The sequence below is a fragment of the Lepeophtheirus salmonis genome, chromosome 5 (genome assembly GCF_016086655.4).
Source record: "Lepeophtheirus salmonis chromosome 5, UVic_Lsal_1.4, whole genome shotgun sequence".
Taxonomy (NCBI): Eukaryota; Metazoa; Arthropoda; class Copepoda; order Siphonostomatoida; family Caligidae; genus Lepeophtheirus; species Lepeophtheirus salmonis.
This window is the reverse complement of record NC_052135.2, coordinates 53,315,064-53,334,916: the sequence shown is the minus strand read 5'-3', so window position 1 is coordinate 53,334,916 and position 19,853 is coordinate 53,315,064. Positions and strand designations below refer to the sequence as shown.

Here is a 19,853-nt window from a genome sequence, read left to right as displayed (position 1 = left end):
AAAGACACAGATAAGTGTCTAAACGAGTGGTAATGGTCAAACTTTCTCTGAAAAAGATACTATGACATAACTACATTCTGTGTACATTGTAAATAAACTGTAAACGGGAGAATGAATATCACTTCTTTAAATATATTAATGTGTGTCTTTTCATTAGAGTAGCTGCGAGTAGCTATGAGACCAAGGAAATAAACACAAATTCCATTCCATATCTATGAAGGACAAAGGCAATAATTATTCCGATGTCTATCTTTAATTCTGGTCTGAGCCTTAAAAGCCTTCAAACTTAGTTATTACCCCCAACCAATACTCAGTATTAATCTCCACCTTTTATGGGTACACACAATAGATATTACTTAATAACGAGATGTTATCACGTTCAAAATTAAATAATAATGATAGCTTTGTAAAGAAAAGAAAAACAAGGATACCAATTACTAAAAAATATGCACACATTAAAGTCATATTTCATCCAAATCTAAGGATTATACTTATACTTTAAGTACAAGATTTTGTTGCATAGATGTACATTTTGTAGATTAGAAAAGGAAAACAGTTTGTTGCATTTTCTCTTTTTTTTTAAAATTCTTTAATAGATATTTCTAAGTAAAGAAATTCAGCTTACTATAGGTGTATTTTTTTGAAAATGATAATAAATATTCTATATTAGGTAAAGAAAAAAGTTCTGAGCGTTTTTTCGCTAGATGTGTTCAGTGAGCTATATCTCATAAGTTATTAAATGTCATAAAAAATAACTTAAAGTATGATTGATGATTAAGCGTACATCTAAAAAAAGTTATTTACAGTTTTTTGTTTGGTGAAGCCGGTTGGATGTTACAAAGTTCAAAAATGGAAGCAAAAAAAGAGAAAATTCGATACTTTCTTCAATATTAAAACGACCAAAATGAAAAGGCGGTGCATGTGGACAAAAAAAATTGGTGCTGTTTCTCGATCCAATACTGCATCGATTACAACAGCACAGCGGTGGTTCCAACGATTTCTTTCTGGTAATATGGACGTCACAGATGAGGTACGATCTGGGGCCAATCATCGGATATGTCGATAAAATGATGGAAATCGTCGAGTTGGACCGGCACATTATGTCAACTAATCCTTTTTAAATGTTAATTTTAGTTTTATTGTCAAAATAAAGCGAATAACACTCATAACTTTTGACTTCACCCAATATTTTTTACGTACTAATGCTATTTTAAATGTTTATCCTGGTTATGGTAGTAATTAACTTTGTTACCCCCAAAACCATATAACATGCAGCTGATATTAACAAGGGTTAAAGAGTAGTAAGATATGTCTCGCTCCCTCACTATTCTCGCGCTCTTTTTTTTATTTTATGTCAACTCTACTAATAAGTGGACTTGTCGCTCCCTCCTCCTTAATTAAGTAATAACTATATAGGGGATTTGTCTAAGAGTGCAAGGAGAAGGCGGGAGCGAGACATATAGCATTATTGAATAAAGACCCTTTGTTAATATCGCCAGTCTGTTATATGATTTTGGAGGAGAAAATTATATTATGCATTTTTAAATCAATTTAAAACAAAGATATGCGAAAGTTCTTCAATTGGAGGTAGATGTGAACACCCCATGACAAAATTAAATAATAACCAAAAGATAAGAAAAAGCACACTCATCAACCATTTTTCCTTTTCTAATCGCTAAACTTAGATTTTTCTTTAGACAGATCCCTTCTTTAGTAATACAATAAGTCTAGCACCTGCCTTCTCCTCACACACTACAAAAATCACACTCTTAACTATATATATAATAGATACTTTTAATGACATCTTTCTTCGAAAAAATCCTCAATTTTGTAGCATTTCAACAAACTTTAATATAAATTAACACAAATAAAATTGAAATTCTCGATTCAAATATATTTTTTCTGAATTTATGAACAAAAGGCAATTGCTATTAAAATAATATTCTGCAAATAAATATAATATTTACTACATGAGACTGCTGATATATTTACATATCTTTCATATTTATATTTATCCATCATAAATCATACACTTTTTGTTATAATTAATATATTGCCCAAACCAACGACTCAAATAGATTACAAACTTTGAATGTTTTGATAATTTCATATGTCCTATTGATTAATCTATTGTCAACACTTTAGAAGGAAAATCATTCCAATGAGAGTGAACATCACGTTTCTACCATGGTAAATTAGATACAACCGAAGCGTATCTCAGGATTTTTTTTAATTATCAAAGTGTACAAAGATTTCTATTATGGATGGAGAAAATCATTCGTTTAAATTAAATATGTGAACTTTGAAATACGAAACATATGTATATATATATATATAATTAGAGTTATAGTTTAAGATAATATGATCTGCCAGTATGAATGAATATGGTAATCCTGACAATTAGAAGAATGTTTGGGAGGAGAGCAGCTTAGCTGTTTTAACTATTCATTAGATTAGCTGCGAGAAACTATGAGGTGAAGGAAATAAACGCATAATTGCTCGATATCTGGCAATTATATAGGCAGGAATTACAACGATGTGATCTTCAGTTTTAAACCGAGTCCAACAAAGCCTTACACTTAAAACTATGCAAGAAATCCTTAGTGATTAATTTCATAATTACACGAGTATGTTCTCTCTTTAAGAATAAACAAATCAGGATAATAGCTTAGGAAAATGAAGAACACTCTTTAGGGGTTGTAATTACAAAAAGAGCAAAATCCTTCCATTTTCATATTTGCTTTACCTATATTGATATGTTTCATTGGTATACAACTTCGTTGCTTAGGACCCTAAAATTACCACATCAGTTATGCTGACGTCACATGAAAATAATTTACTTGCCTTTACTTGCAAATACATTTCGGTGCCACTGTTTGTGATATAGACCGATTCTACGGTACATCTATCTACAATAACATTATATTAAGTAAAATATGTTGCATAAATCAGCTTTGAGCAACGCTTAAATCAAAACAAGGGAGAAAATCTGTCCATAGATTGAGATCTAGAAAAAAAAGTCTACAATCTGGATATACTCTCTGAGATCACGGTCTGGACCAAAATATCGGTCCAAATCGTTGTAACTTGCGTGTCGTTTCTGTAAAATAAAGGTATATACATTAGGATAATTATTTTTTTACAATCTTATACTTTTATTATTTGGGAGTATAATTTAAGTAGAATTTGAGTAAAAATTAAATTAAAAAGTAATTTGAGCAAAAAACGTCACGCATAAACTGATATTAAGTTTGTTTATAAGTTTATACGGATTATATTCCATGATAAATTTTCAAGAGGAAAAGGATTTAACTAAAATTTTCTATGTGTATTATTAACAGTAGACCAACTCTGGAAAGAAATGTTGGATCTGTAAATCAACCCAGCTTTGAGTTTTGAGACCTTAATGAGGATGAATATTTATTAGCGATTTATTGATTTAATGTGATCTATAAAAATTATAACTTCATTGTTATAGTATTTTTTGTACATTTATTATATTAGGTCATGTAAAAAGTTCTTCGTGTTTTTCGCTAGATGTTTTTATTGAGCTATATCTCACGATTAATAAATTGCATCAAAAAAAGCTTAAGGTATGCTGAAAGGTTAAGCGTCAATCGTGTTTATTTTTTTTTCCCTGTTTTTTTCTTTTTTGGAATTGATAATCTGAAGAATGAATTTTCTATTCTTCGGTGGTTGGCATTATTATTTAATTCCTAAGTAGGGAACTTCCTTTTCAATTATATTCAATCCCTGATTGAACTCTCCTATGTGCTCATCGGAGATTAACTTTGAGGATTTGTTGCTGAGTTATAAGTGTAAGTCCTTGTTAGACTCAGAGTAGAATTGAGGATCGACATCGGATATATTCGTGTCAATGTCCTTATTCATTTCCTTCTCCCTATCCTCCCTTGTTACAGCTGATTGTAGCTGATCTAATGAAACGTAATTACAGCTAAGCAGCTCTCCTCCAAACATTCTTCAAATTATCAGGGTTATCATGTTGATTTCCGGTTTCTTTTTTTAACATGCCCAAAATACATTATTTTTATCTTTAGTAATAATGTTTATAAAAATTAAAATATAAACATTAAGCATGCGTAGGAATCATGGTCTACCTATACCCGTCCAAAGCAATATTTTTTTAAATCAAAATAACTAATTAAAAAATAAATATTTTTTAATGATCCCAAAAAATATTGAAAAACTACTTCCTAAATTATTACGTTAATATTTTATTGAGATATTCATATCGATGACCTTTTAAGAAAATTAATAAGGTATATGCAATCCGTGTCATTTTGTAGTAAAATGTCTTTCATTGGTATCAGAGTAAATCAATTTAGAAAAAAGAGGTTAAAAAGTCATTACTCTATGAACTTCAATCCTTGCTACAATATAAAAAAAAATCAAAAATATTAGATCACGTTTGATCATATATTATGTGGAAATAAGGTTTGAAATAAGAATAAGAATGTGCTGAGATTGCATTCTATTCATCCATGTATGTCACGTCGTTAACTTTATTGTATAACGCAACCCTTCTTTTTAAAAAGGGGGAGGTCCCTAAATCAATTGGTAGTAAGCCATGCAGCTAAAGTTCAATGATTGTTTGGAATTGTTCACAGCTTCACAATAGCTGATATTCTATCAACCAATCAACGTTCAGAACACTGATTATAAGAAACATTCCTGAACATCGTCAGCTGACAACAAAATAACCTGTATATTTTTGTGTTAGCGAAGTATTGTATGTCTTAGTGTTGGTTCAAACCGAATATTTTCTTACGGTTGGGTTTTAAGTGATTTATTCAAGACCCGATGTTTACCGATATTTTGGTGTAGATTGCAATCTCAAACCGAAATTCAATTGTTTCCAAATCGTGGACTAATTTATTTGGTCTAAATATAGATCCATTTTTTTGGCCTCAATATATACACCAATTTTCTTCTCTGTCCTGATTTATGAGTTGTCCAAATAGGATTTATGCAACTCATTTAACTTCATATGCCGTTATTGTAGATTAATCTTCACAATTTTGAAACAAACATGACGTCATCAACAATTCACCTATATTAATGTGTAATATATCATAAACACATACAATAAGTTTTTAGAGATGCATTCGATTCCACTTAGTTATAACATGCTACAATCCAAGCACATATATTGGAAAAACTCGAATATAATATTTAATATATTCAGAAATTTGCTCTACGTACACACATTTTTACCTGTAGTATTTTAGTAAAACCGAATGCATCTATAAAAAAATATTGTATATGTTACAAATTAACATAAAAAAAAATTTAGTGAAATTGAAAATGGTCATGTTTGATTTTTTTAGGTCAAAATATTGACCTTATGATTTAAGCTCATTTTGTTGGCTTATACAATAAAATACATCAATATAGTAAAGCAATTATCTATGAAATGGTTTTTAGAGTAGATCGATATCTTCAAAATAATTCAGAATACATCGATTTTAAAATGGGGTAGGTGGCGTCGAGGCTACTGAAATCTTGGATTTTTGAGTCTTTATAATATGTGTCAAATTTGAAAAAAAAAAAAATCCAAGATGGTGCTGTCCTGAGTGATTGATTTGGCTTGGAATGACCCAAAAATCCTAATGGTCTCAGAAAAATCTTGAATTTTCAAACTGAAACTCAACATCAGTATGTTGTGTTGTTTCAGACCTTATTTATTTGGTCCAGTACAGTTTTAGGACCTGTCGTCAATCCTTGGAACTGGTCTTTATGACTGTTAGTAGCAGAACGGATTAAAAAAGGAAGAAATAAAGTTGACTCACGTCATTAAAGACCAAAATTTTTAAGTTTTTAGGACTAATATGGAGCATTGAACTGGGCAGAGATTGAACTGGAAGGCACTGCAGTCTTTAGTCATAAATAAGAACTGATCTACGCTACCAGCATGCATCAATATTAGTCGAGGGATGTTATTATATTTGCAAATATTGCAAAATATTAATGTACATTTCAAAAATTGATGCATCACATTTTCCCTCCATTAATAGGTAGTTAATAGTTTTAACTTGATCTTTAAAAACTAGCTTTGTAAATTGTAACCACAAAATTTGAATTGCACTGGTTTCTTAAGGAATAAGAAAGAGATGAGTAATATTGCTAAAAAATATGTATGAACACTTAATTACTGTCCTTGTAAGTAAGATTAACAAACATAATATAAGCACATACATACATATGCAATTATAAAAATAATGATTATTAATTTATTTATATCGATCATTGTCTTCCTTCCACAAAGTTTAACACATGTTATCAACTTCCCTAACGAAATAAACAATGATTTATTTCTTTTTTTGCTTCATAGTCATGATTGATAATGATCACGAGGATATATGTACCCACCCGGGCCGTGATTAGGATTGATTTTTGTGGGTGTTGGTTTTTTTTTTTTTTGACATTGAACTTTTTTTATTTTATAAAAGACAAAAAAAAAATTAACAAAGACAATAATTTTTTTATCGGTTGACAATTTTTTTAAATAGAAATACACGTTTTTGAATTCAAATATATTGAACTAAATAATTGAGAAAATACTTTTTATTTTCGACAAATTTGGCCAAATTATTTTTTCTTTTAGACAAATCTGACAAAAAGCTGTTATATTTTTTGACTGATTTTTTTTTATCTCAAATTTGACAAATATTTTTTTTCATTTTAAGCAAGATACTTAATTTTAAATTTGAGTTACTATTTTTAACTGGAAAGAGACTAAATTTGAGTAAATAATAGTTTATGAAATACAGGGGAAATATTTTTTTTTTTCACAAAAATTATGATATTTAAAATTTTTAAGATAATAAGAATTTTATTATCATTACTATAACAATTCTGCATGTATCTTTAAAACTACCAACACTGATCGAAGGCAAAAGTTAACGCAACAAAATATTTATACAATCTTGATTTGTGGATATAATAATATCTAATACAAATAGCAATATTTTAAAAATCCACGCCACAATTTTTGTCCCCTCTATAAATATGACCCTAACTCACCAGCGCTGAAATTTATTGCAAATGAGGGAGTTGGGGAAATATTTACAATGATGACTGCATCAGGGGGCTTCCCAAGTGTGTGTGTGTGTGGTTTTTTAAAGGGTGCATTGACGATGGACTACTAATGTAAAAATAACTTTAGAATTAAATTTTTTTGGAAGGGTTAAAATTTGAACGAATAATGTGATTTTTAAATGATTAATTGTAAAAAGAAAATGGAATCGACATAACAACGCGCTTGGGAAAAATTATTCTCTGAAATAATTGTGCGTAGGTTCGCACCCAGGTGATTGCTAGAAAAATAAATATACTTCGTCTATATAGACTTCACACAAGATTCCTAGGATTAGATGGAGTAATTGTAATACTAAAATGTTTATTTATACTTAATTAGTGCAGCTCCATCTAACCAATTAAAGAAACATTTAAAAAAAATCCTGAATTGATTCCCCTTTAACTTTTTTAGACATTCTTTTTTTTTTTTCTTTCGATCACTATAAATATTCCACAAAAGTTGGGGACAATGGCCCCTATGGTTCCAGGGATACTGCACTAGAACTTGAGTAATTGTCAACATCCCCCCCCCTTTCCCTTAAACATAATTTTTGATTATCTAACAACCCATTCAAAATATCTGCTTCCACTTGTACATATATTTACACTAAAGGAGCTATCCACACCAAATTTTGGTCTACAGTTCTCATAGAATAATTCGTTGTGTTTATTTACATGTTTACTTTTTGCAAAGTAAAATATGTATTATTTATGAAATATAAAAGATGATATCAGAGTCATAAACTGGAAAAGACAATTAAAGTAATTTCTTTAAAAACAAAAGTGAAACTTGAATTTTCATTTGATACTAAATACATGAAACAAAATAAAGAAAGTGTAAGATGAAAAAGTCTTGAATTATATTCTTGTCGTATCATTACAAAAATTTGCAAAATAACCCTTAGTGATAATTGAGAACAACATATCTATAAAACTAATTTTGCATTAAAGAATTATACCCGAGGCAAAAGTTACAAAACGTTAAATGTATCCTTTAGGGACACGGAAGTAAAATAACAATTCAAGTTGATAAAGATTATACTTTAAAAGAGAAAATCATCATCATCATCGCAATGTACTGAAAAGATTAAAATTTAATTTCCATGAAGGCATGAAACCTGTCTCGGAGAACTCCTTCAAACAAAGACGATTTGCATAATTATACTCATGCATATGCGTACTAGGTAGATAAAATTAATTTGAACATCTATTGGTAATCTCATAAAGATCTTTTTCCACTTTCAAACAAGTAGAGAGTCTGCATAGTTAAGTTCATGAATCAAATCCGTTTAACAAACTCACCCCAAGGTATTGCCCTTCAACAAAAACTTGAGGTAATCGAACCTCTGAGGTTCTCATACGTTCCATCAATTCAATTTGATTGTCCCTTGACATAAAAACATCCTTTTCCTCTGCTTTCACCATGAGCGTTCGAAGTATCTTTCGCACCTCAAAACATCGTGCCCAAGTCTCGCGAATTACTCCAAGAGTTGACAAGTACACAACGACGCGTCCAGCTTCTCGATCCACATAATTCTGTAAGAGAATATGATTTTTTTATAGAAATGAAACGGATTATTATTAATATTATGACCTTTGAAACCACATATCCAAGGTCATTGGTAGATACATAGTATAGACGAACATACTTTTTATACAATTAAACCTCTTAAATAATAAGCCTTGAGCAAACTTTAAACAAAATATTATCTACAAGGTGTCGTGACAATATTTAATTTAGTAATAAATAAATAAGTAACACCTTATAGACAAAATCATAGAGATAAAATACATAGAATTATGATACTGAGCAATAGCAAGGGATATTCTTAGACATCACGACAGAAGACGAGATAAAAAAGTTAGTTGAGCAAAGCAATCTAAAACATAGCATTTCTCGTTATATACTCTAACAATTTTTTATCAAATAAAAGGCATATTTTACATCTCAGTGGTCATTACATCATTTCAACCTGCACATAATTAAAACGCTCGTATATTATTTAAATAAAATATATGTACCAAGTTTTGCCCCTATTGGGTTTAGCGGTTCCGGTTCTTGAACTGCTAGAACTGGAACCGATAAAGTCAAACTGATACCGCAATGTATTGCTGTCTTGTGCTTTTGTTCCTATAAAGAAAATATAATATACATTATAAAAAATAAATTAATTTTAATCAATAAGTCAATTTTCTAATTTTTTTGTGCAGCGGTTTCCAACGATCGTTTTACAGTGCCAGGGTGATACAGTTGTATCTGAGTTTCAAATGGCTAAGGTTCCTTATGAATCACAAAAGTGGTTTTACACACCAGACGATGTAAATAAAAGAAGCAAGGGCTGGGGTAGATTATAGACACAGGTCCGTTACTAAGCTTCTTGGGGCCCCATAGTATGATAACTTTAATATTTCTTAAGGCAGGATTTTCCAAATGGTACTATGCCAAGGCCCCCCTATACTAATGCATTTTTAGCAGAGGCCCCTGTATACAAAACATGTGTATTATGTAGGTGTAGACAGAATGCAATCCTCAATTATTATTATTCTTGCCCCCTCCCCTCTAGACTCCCACTTTGAAACCCGTTGTCTGAAGTAACTTTAGTTTTCGGGCCCCCTAATGGAATATGGGGTTCTCTGCGTATAAGGTTTTTGCAGTCCTGTTTGTATCATATATTAACTCCTGGGCCCAATTTTTTAGCGACACCCCTTATTTTAAGTGCATGCTACTAAACTGAGCCTGTAAAAAAAAAGAACCGAGGCCGATAAAGCTGAACCGACACCGTTGAAATGAAAGAACTGAGACAGGGACCGATAGAAACCCTGAATCTGAACAGGGCACAACCTTGGATAAATATATATTAGGGATGTACCAATAATAAATAAAAAAATTATATTAACAAATAACAAAATGATTTACTTTTTTTTAATGTTTAACTGAAGGTTATAAATAACTTATATTCTTTGGCTCAGTGTTGAACTTTACATATTTAATATGCCATTTAAGTCATCTTTTTCCATAGAATAAACTCCCAATTTTATATTCATTTCTTAATGAGGGTGTAGGGTTCACACATTGACTAGCATCATATTTTAAGGGTCGAGCTCAAAAAAGTTTGGGAACCACTGATGTAAATGATTGTAAATTTTATTTGAATTTTTCTAGTAACTAACAGTATGACAATATTACTTTGCCAAAGAAATAATAAGAAATGTAACGAAATTACTTTTTAATTGAGTATATATATTTCTTCATTCGTGATTGGTCAATAAGCAGATTTTTTGTCGAACGGACATTTCACAAAAGGGTAATTTGGAACTTTTACCCGAAAAAGGATATTTGATATATTGATGTAAATGATTGTATATTTTATTTCTATTTTATATGATGTTACGATAAATAAGTCTTGTTAAAGGTAAATTAGGTAAATTAATTAGTGTTCTTTTAGAGAAAAATATTTTTTTAAATAATTATATTAATTAATTATCATTATATAAGCACAACACAGAAGTATGTGGTTCGAATGTAGTTCAAATCTTTACCGTTGTAGTACTCTCAATGGGAAAGAGTGAGGAATCATATCACAAAAAATCATTTATTTTTTTTAAATTGTCATAAGTTTCACAATTTTATAGATAATTCAACGCCCAGGTAACATGACATAGGTAGTTACCTAAAACAAATAATTCCAAAATATTTTTGATCTAGTGCAATAATTAATGTTCGAATTCTCTATAACTGTAAGTATTAGGCAACCCAGGTTTTATGTTCATTTGATAAACAAAAGAAGTCACTCAATTGTATAAGAACAGGGTGGTAGTTAAAACTTTACCTTTTTAAAGTTATTGGCAGTGTAACATGTCTCCTCAATCTCCCCTAAATTAAATAATAAACAAACACAACAGTGATTCATTTGGAACAAGTGTGTATTACTTCTCTGCTATCAATTAATTACCATTTGAACTCCATTCGAAGCATATACTACTCTGGTGTGTTTATATAATGATCATTAATTAATATAATTAATAAAATAAATATTTTTCTGCAAAAGAATACTCATTTATTTACCTTATGACATATATAGCATATGAACAGTATCTATTTATTGCATTATCATTTTAAATTGAATTAAAATATACAATCACATATACCATATAAGTATATTTTTCGTCCAAATGTCCCAAATAGCCCTTCCACGGAATGTTCGTTAAGAAAATAGTCCTTTGGCAAAAATATTTTCCGCAAATTGTCTTACACCCCAATTTATTGAATCTGTCATTATTTCAATTATTAAAAAAATGTCTTAGTTCGATCAGAAGACGACCAAACAAAAAGTCAAGCACTGTCTCCATGTTATTTTTAGGGCCCATAAGTTTATGTTTGATATAATGGGAAAGTTGTAAATTACTTTTTAAATTAAAAAAACTTTAAAGTTGCAAAAACTATATTATTAAGTGTCTGTGAACCACATAATAAATAATTTTAAAGGTATTAGTGAAGAATAAGTTTAGGTTTTTAATTTAACAATGCAATGCTAGAAACTACTGCTTCCTTTTTACTTAATAAAAAACTATATTTTCTATTTTTATTTAGAGGATCCATCACCAAAACTAAGCAATGATTTAAAAAATGTTTTTTTTAAGAGTGCCCCATCTTCATGTTAAGGTTGAAAACTTTTCAGATTACCCTCGTAAATATTTTTGACCTAAGAAATAACAATGCAAACAATGTTGTAGTAATGAAATATTGCAGGCGTGTGCATGTATACAAGGAGATTTGTTTTCGTTATTGCTCTCTTATGTATATCATCATAATTCATACGCATTAGCTGTATATGTTAAGATTTGAAAAAAATATAAACGCAGGTATGTAACAATGAATTAACTCTCACAGGTGTTTTGTATTTAACATACAGGGAACAATTTTTTTGTTTGTTTTTGTTACTGAACACTCTAGAGACTAAAGTACTCATCAGTCATCCTATCATATTATTATTATTTTTTTTTTTTTCAAACTCTGATTATTATTTTTTCATTCATTCTTGAGGAAAGACTAGATATTAGATTGGGAAAAAGTAATTTTGTATTTACCACCTTTTTTAAAAATAAGTATATCTTGTTCATTATTGGTCACATTGGATCATACAATAAAGTGTTGTAAAGGTGTGAGTGTATATTACAAACTCTTTGTTGACAGTATTTTGCTAGTCCAGTTCAGTCATGAATTATTGTGCGTTGAGTATGGAGGTCTCAAAGGAAGAAATTCGATATATTTTACATTTTTACTATCTGCAAGAGATAAACTTATCGAAAAAGACCTAGAAAATTTGGTATGTGTAAGGGCTTGATACTCTTTCAGTTAGTGTTGCACAACAGTGGTTCTGAATTATGCCCAATGCACTCGTAGGCCAGTGGATTAAAATTGTCAGCAGACGTAGCATTCCTCCCCCCTCCCGAGGTGAAAATTGATCATAAAACCCTTCTGATTATTTAGAGAAGGCTAGATAAAAAAAAACTCGAATAGGAGAGGAATCGTGATTCATCAAGACAACGCCAGGGTGCATATATCTTTTGATGATGCACCAGAAGCTCCAGGGCCTTAGATGGGGAGTTGAAATGGATCAACCCAATAGTCTGGAAAGGGCACTGGGTATCCTGTATAAGTTGGCCCACACATAATACTTTCTCTTTCTATCTCGAAATTGGAGACAGCGACAGAGAATAGTTGAAATGCAACTCTCGCAACCTTTTAATAAAAAGGCAATGCATAAATTTGGTACGCAAGATACCCCTGGCACCAATTTACTACCACCAGTTTTTGTCTATGGCCAACACGCTCGAGGTTACAAATTTGGCCTCAATAGAAGCCTGTGAAAATTGGTTGTCCGAGGTTTTTAGTTAGGGATAAGTGCTTCTAAGAAAAGGGTATCATGAAGTTGGATTCTCGTTGGAAACAAGTTATGGAACAGAACGGGGCATTCTTCGTTTAAATCGGATGATTGTAACACTTCTTATAAGGCATTGAAATATAGCGAAAAATACGAAATTACTTTTTGCCCCAACCTATTATGAATTGATATAAGTATTGAGTGTGCTCATGAAAAATGAAAAGTATAATTTCATTGCTCTGGGGAGTTATTTTCTATATTATTAATCAAAATGTATATGATAGTCGAAATCCTAATTACTCCCATGCAAAGCCGAGTACTACCGCTAGTAAGTAATCAGACCTAGCACTGTTTGCCAGTTGGAACAATAATCCATCACTAATGATAATAATAATAACAACATAATTTTAAAAGGATAACTTTCGCCGAATGGTATCCTTGATTGGGTCACAATAATTAGATATTATTTTTATAATATATTACGCTTCTTTTATTATTTTATTATCATAGTGAAATTAAATTGAAAAATAAAACATTCAATAATAAATATCTTGGTATGTTTACAAATAATATGATAGTATAATTCATAGTTACATGAACAATATATGCATGGATTTCTCTATAGGCAAGTAAGTATGTTTACAAGGACCTATAAACGCCATGATTTGTAGAAAAATAACCATGGATTCTAACCACAAAAAGAATATTCAATTAATGTAAATGTGTATTTTCAAATCATAGAAGGTTGGTTAAAATTAGATGAACATAATTGTTGAATGATAAATAACAACAATAATTAGTTATTAACGAAGAATCAAAAGTCACGTCATTCGAGAGAAACTAATCGGAAAAAAACAACAACAAGAGAAATCTACCATTAAAGGATATTAATGTTATTTCAAACTTGGTTTTTTCTTCCCCCTTTGATTTTACATGTGAAATTACGTCACTAATAGTAAAATTTACTCCGCATTTGGTTGTTCACAATCAATGTATCTATTTTCTTAGTTAGAACATACTCAAACAGCATTGTTAAATGCTTTTTAAAATAATTAGCAACCATACAGGGCGTTGCCAGCTTTAATAATTGGGGTTAGGTGCTCAGCCCAAAAAAAGTTTTTACCTTATTTTTTTTTAGTTTCAGGAACTTTAATTTGGGTGATTTTTCCTGTTGATATTCGCTAAAACATATTTTACCACAAAAAACATACAATCAATTTGATCAAAGTTATAGGGTTGATGGTCCATTCTATGGACATCATTTAAAAAAAAGTATAATATTTGAAACTGAAGAGATATGAACCAAAAATAAAATAAACCCCTATTTGTAGTGATGAAAATCATGTGTATTTTGGGCATGTTAAAAAAAAAAAATCCAAAAATCAATATGGTAACCCTGACAATTTGAAGAACGTCTTAGAGGATTGTAGCTTAGCCCTCATGTCGTCTCATTAATTCGGCTATAATCAGCTGTGAAGAAGGGGGAGGAGAAGGAAATATAAAAAATGACTCCGATTTCGATCCTCAATTATACTCCAACTATATCTTAGAATTATAACTGCATACAATCCTCAAAGTTACTCTCCTCCGTCTATTATGAGCACATGCAAATGTTCAATCCGCCTTTAAATATAATTCAATGTAGTAGAATAGGAAGAGTTCACTCCTTTTCCAACTCTGAAAAAACGGGAAAACTAAAAAATACACTGGATTTTCATTACTTTACATTTGACTAAACCCACTACCGTTGTTCTACTGTTAATTAGCGAGGTCTATACAAATGCATGCATCATTAACTGAAAGTCAAAAGCATTGAACTTAAATATACAAAGACTCAACCAGGAAGAAATTATCAATTTAAAAAAAAATCTCAAATTGTTTAATATTTTTTTAATGTCCTTTGTGTATATATTATGTCTCATGGTTGGAAATGATGCCTCGTGGTCAATAAATATTAAAAACTCATCCATCAAAAATAGAAGATTAAAACATTTTTGTTGATCATGATTTTTTGTGGTTTGTATGTATACATGCTAGAAACACTTATTAGAACAATGATTAAGTTTGTCTTTGTATAAAGATATTCTTTACACAAAGAGACAAATAAAAATGTCGTAAAATATTGAGTATTCCTTTACATCTTGGATGAATAATATTTAAGGAAGAATTATCTTTACGTCAAAATTGACAGTGTTCAAGGACTTGAAATAAAGTTGTTCGTTTCGTAATAATAACGTCCTTGCCGTTGATTAGATTTACTCCTCTTGAAATAAGCTATGTATACATGGCAAATATTTAAAGAAGGGATCAGTGTAAAGAAAAAATTAAGAATATGGGTTAGAAAAGGAAAAATGGTTGATGCGTGAGCTATTTCTTCTCTTATGACCATTATTTAATAAATCGTTTATGTATCAATATCTCTTTAAAAGAGGAATTCTCGGCCATCTTTGGAGTAAATTGATTAAAAATGCATAGTAAAATAAATATATATGAATTTAAATATAATCATAATATTTTCCCTGTACTAATGCTATTTTAAGTATTAAAGATTCTCTTTTTTATAGTTGTAATTTATTTTCTCCTTCTAAAATCATATGTTAGGAAGCTGATATTAACTAGGATCTTAATTAAGTAATACCATAACTCTCTCTCCCACCTTCTCCTTGCCAACTTACACAAATCCCAACCCTACACATATTACACTATGCAAAAGCATTTTCACCCACCAAACTAAAACCCACATTTATTATTATTATGATTTAAGCCAAAGAACACGAAAATGACCACTCAAATTTTCAATGGCAGTAGCTTTGCCCTTAAAAGTCTTTTGACCTTAATTTTAAATTTTTCAGCGATTTTCCTGCTATCTGCCATAATAAAAGATATAATAGTGCTGAGAACCTACGGTTCGAAGTAAGAGGAGCCCCTGTGTAATACATTCAAAGGAGCAAGCATGACAGAAGAAGGAGAGTTAGAGGATTCGCCATTCATTCTTTATAATGCTCCTCTTATTAAGTTCTATACAACTCCATAGTTATGTCAATGGATTAGAGCACAGCATCCCTACATTACTTACTTAAATATACAAATTTAAGCAGTGATGAAAAAAGAGTGTATTTTAGGCATGTTAAAAAACAAGAAACGAAAATCAACATGGTAACCTGACAATTTGAAGAATGGTTTGAAATAAAGCAGCTTAGCTGCTATGACGTTTCATTAGATCAGGTACAATCAGACCGGAGCAAAAGAGGAGGGAAGGATGAAGTAAACAAGGACATTGGTGAGAATGACTCCGATGACTTCTTGATAACAAATACATGGATCCATGTTATTTACAATCTATTTATCCAAATCTGTATCTTATGAATCAAATTATGATTATTTATTCAAATGCAGAGTACTAAAGTAACATATCAAAAAGAGGCTCTTCATTTAAAGTGTAGGTCATAAATTGTATATTATATGAATTTGTTGGACATATGCACGCACAAATACAAAAAAGGCATATGGTCTGTTAGCTCTCAATTTCGGAACTGGATATATAATTAAAATAATAAAACATAAAATGGAAATGACTGGATAATTAATTGTAATAATTCATTATGTTTGTAAAATATTGTGACCTCAGTCAAATATCACGAATAAAGTAACATTCCTCAGTTGTGAGTAGACAAGTTATGACTGTTAGTTTTAAAAAAATCATTCAGTCACAATTCATTTGTTTTTATGTACATACGTATAGTTTAAAGTCTGTTCTACACAAAGGTACTGGCATTACTTTAATTTTCCATGAAAGAATTCAATCTTTAAATCATGTTCTACTATTCAAAACAAAAAAAATAAACAACTTTTTAATTATAAAATTCCATGACTTGTATAAAAGTAAAAAAATATATTACAGGGATAGAGTTACGAAAGTTAAAGATGAAACTGTATCACGATTAATGTTCCCATTTCTTGATTCTTACCTTAACCTTTTTCTCTTGCAAAAATGTGGCTATCCCTGCACGAACTCGGTTCTTCACTCCTCGCACTGTGCCTTTATGACTTCGAATAGTACCCGAGTCCATACTGTTTAATTTGAGTCCAGCAAATAGTTCTTCAACCTCATCAAAGTGCTCTGGAACCTTGGAAGGATGGGATTCATTCACATAAAACTCTGTGTGTCGAAGGGATTCGGATCTATAGTGATAAAATGATAATAATTACTAAAAACTTATTTATTGATCAAGTAAACAAATCAGTGGCACCAGAACCAGCTGGCCAGTATCCCCACTTTTTTAGACAAGGTTAGTTATAATTGTAAAGGTGTGTGACGATGATGTCACAATTATATAATTACCCCCCACCCCCATGTTTACTTGTTAATAATCTGTAAATTATAATGGTTTTTCTTTTTGTTTTGAAAAACAGTAAAAATCGGTTGGGCCTCGCCATTGTTTAAAAGCTTCCAACGACCTTGACTTTTGCTGAAATGAAGCCACTGGATCCTTCATATTTGTTCTTTAAATATATGCATATTTTATATTCCATACAGGCGTTAGTAAATAGTATTGCCCCGACTAGTTAGGGGTCGATAAAAAGACAAACGTTACTTTAATAATATAGAAGATAACTCCCCAACAAATCATTAGTGTTATTCTCCGTTTTTCATGTGCACACTCATACGTAGCTCCTCAATACTTATATGTTTTCTCCTCCAGAATGAAAGAATAATGATACCAGATTGAATTTTTTTTTAAATGTGATGTGATGAAGCAGGAAGTACTTTAGTCTCTAGAGGGCTCACTGGCTATGCTATACCTACACACGCTCCTTTCTAGGCGCGTTCTATGGTCCCATTTCATATTTTTTTATCTTATAAATATTCATCCCTTTTCTTTTTTTTTTAAATTTGAACTCGTTGATAAATGAGTCCTCATCCGATACAGAAAACAAATAAACAGACAAGGCAGAAAAGCAATGTTTTTTTTAAATGTAGTGGATTATTTCTTTCTTCTGATATGTAGTAAACATAGTTGAGAATAATATGATCAACGGAGAGGGGGCAAGCTTTCGTAGTGGCAATATTTTTTTTATTTTCTTGAATAGATCTCATATAAGTATAAAAAAGGGGGTGCACTTTATAAGTTTGCCCACACGTCATAATTTATCTTTCTATCTCGAAATAAGAGATAGCGACAGCGGAATGTTGAAATTCAATTATGGCAACCTTTAAATACTACAGAAATAACTTTGGGAAGCGAGGAATATATTATTGACATTGGAGTAAGAGGAGAGGGACCTCGACTTTTTCAAATTATTTGGACAATTAGTACATTGGAGCACCATGAAAGTACATGGAAGGTCTCATTATGTGGAAAAGGTTATGAGTTTCTCTCATATGGAGTAAACAGGGAGAGGGAGGGAAAAGAGGACTCGGAGGCGATCCATGAACTGAGAACAAAGGCCGGAGGAGATCCCATCGTAGAAATAGTTGTAGTACTTTACATAATGAGATGTGATCCCCTTCAGCCTCATCCTCAATCCGTGGGTCGACTCCTAGTCTTTTCCTCCTACTCGGATAATATAGTTTCCGGATCGCTTCATTTAGCAAAGTTATTTCTTTATTATTAAACGGTTTCGATAATTGAATTTCAACTTTCTGCTGTTACTGTCTCCAATTTTGAGATAGATAGTATGACGTGCGGACAAACGTATACAGTGTACCCAGAAAAAGAGTAGCATTAAGGATTTGTAGCGGAGTTATAAAAAAGTCCTTGTTGGACTCGGAGTAGATTTGAGGATCGGCATCGTAGTAATTCCCGCCTATATCATTGTGTTGATTTCCTTCCTCTTATAACTGATTGAAGCTCATCCAATGAAAGGTCATGACAGCTAAGCTGTATGGCCAATGGGGACGTTTGTTTTTTATAAATGCAATTGAGTAAAAGTATATACCCAAAAAACTAGTTTTCCTGAAATTCAAAAGGTATCTGCATACATAAATGATGTATTACTCTCAATAAAGTTGATTGAAACCCAATTAGACCTCATTGTGTATATACACTATCTATATTGACCGTCTGCGGGGTGGGTTGGGGAGACTATATAAGGAAATTTTCTTTTTTAAAGGAAAATTTAATATTTGAAATTTAGTTTAATTTTTGAAATTTCATTGAATGGATTTGGATTTTTAACATTTTTCTACTAAAAATTTAATATTTGAAATATTTTTGCCAAAACATGTGGATTTCTGAATTTTTTTGATTTATTTTTGAAAAAATTCAACCCCTCCCCACCAATATAATCCTGCAGAGGCCCCTGTCTCCACAATTTCTACTTTTGCCAGTCAACTAGTGACATTGATACAAACATATTTATCACAGAAAATAAGAATTAATGAATACCTTGTGTTCATTACAATAAACTTAACAGTCTGATTCATCTAAATGAATCCTTCATCCAAAAAAGTTCATCGGTGATGTAGCCCAAGGGACACATAGCCAAAAAAATTATAAAATATTTTATGATGAGTAAATTCATGTTACTCCAATTTAAAAAATGGAATACTTAATTATTTGCCACGAATTGCAATGATTAAGCATTAATTAATTAATATAATTGATTCATTTCATTATGAGAAGGGTTTAACATTTAGCTCGAACCAATATTATAACGATTGTAATATGAATGAACTTTTATAAGTATCACAGAACTAGTGAACTATCAACTGATTTTGGGCATTTTTTTCTGTGTTTTCTATGAGAAAGGGATGAGTGATCCTATAAATGTAACAACGTGATAACTCATAAACCAGGATGAGGGAGAAAATCTATATAGATATATATGAAGACCGATTTGAAAACGATTAAATTGCGGTCTACGGTC

General features: G+C 30.8%; 1 protein-coding gene across 1 annotated transcript in view; it reads right to left on the bottom strand.

The window, feature by feature from the left end:
- Window positions 1-19,853, bottom strand: part of LOC121118902 (glutaredoxin domain-containing cysteine-rich protein CG31559) — a 30,702-nt gene that overhangs the window by 4,424 nt on the left and 6,425 nt on the right. The window contains exons 2-3 of the mRNA XM_040713498.2: window positions 16,952-17,165; window positions 8,401-8,634 (exon numbers count right to left, since the gene is read on the bottom strand). Coding sequence (XP_040569432.1) covers window positions 8,401-8,634; window positions 16,952-17,165 — 448 coding nt within the window. The remainder of the gene's footprint in view (window positions 1-8,400; window positions 8,635-16,951; window positions 17,166-19,853) is intronic.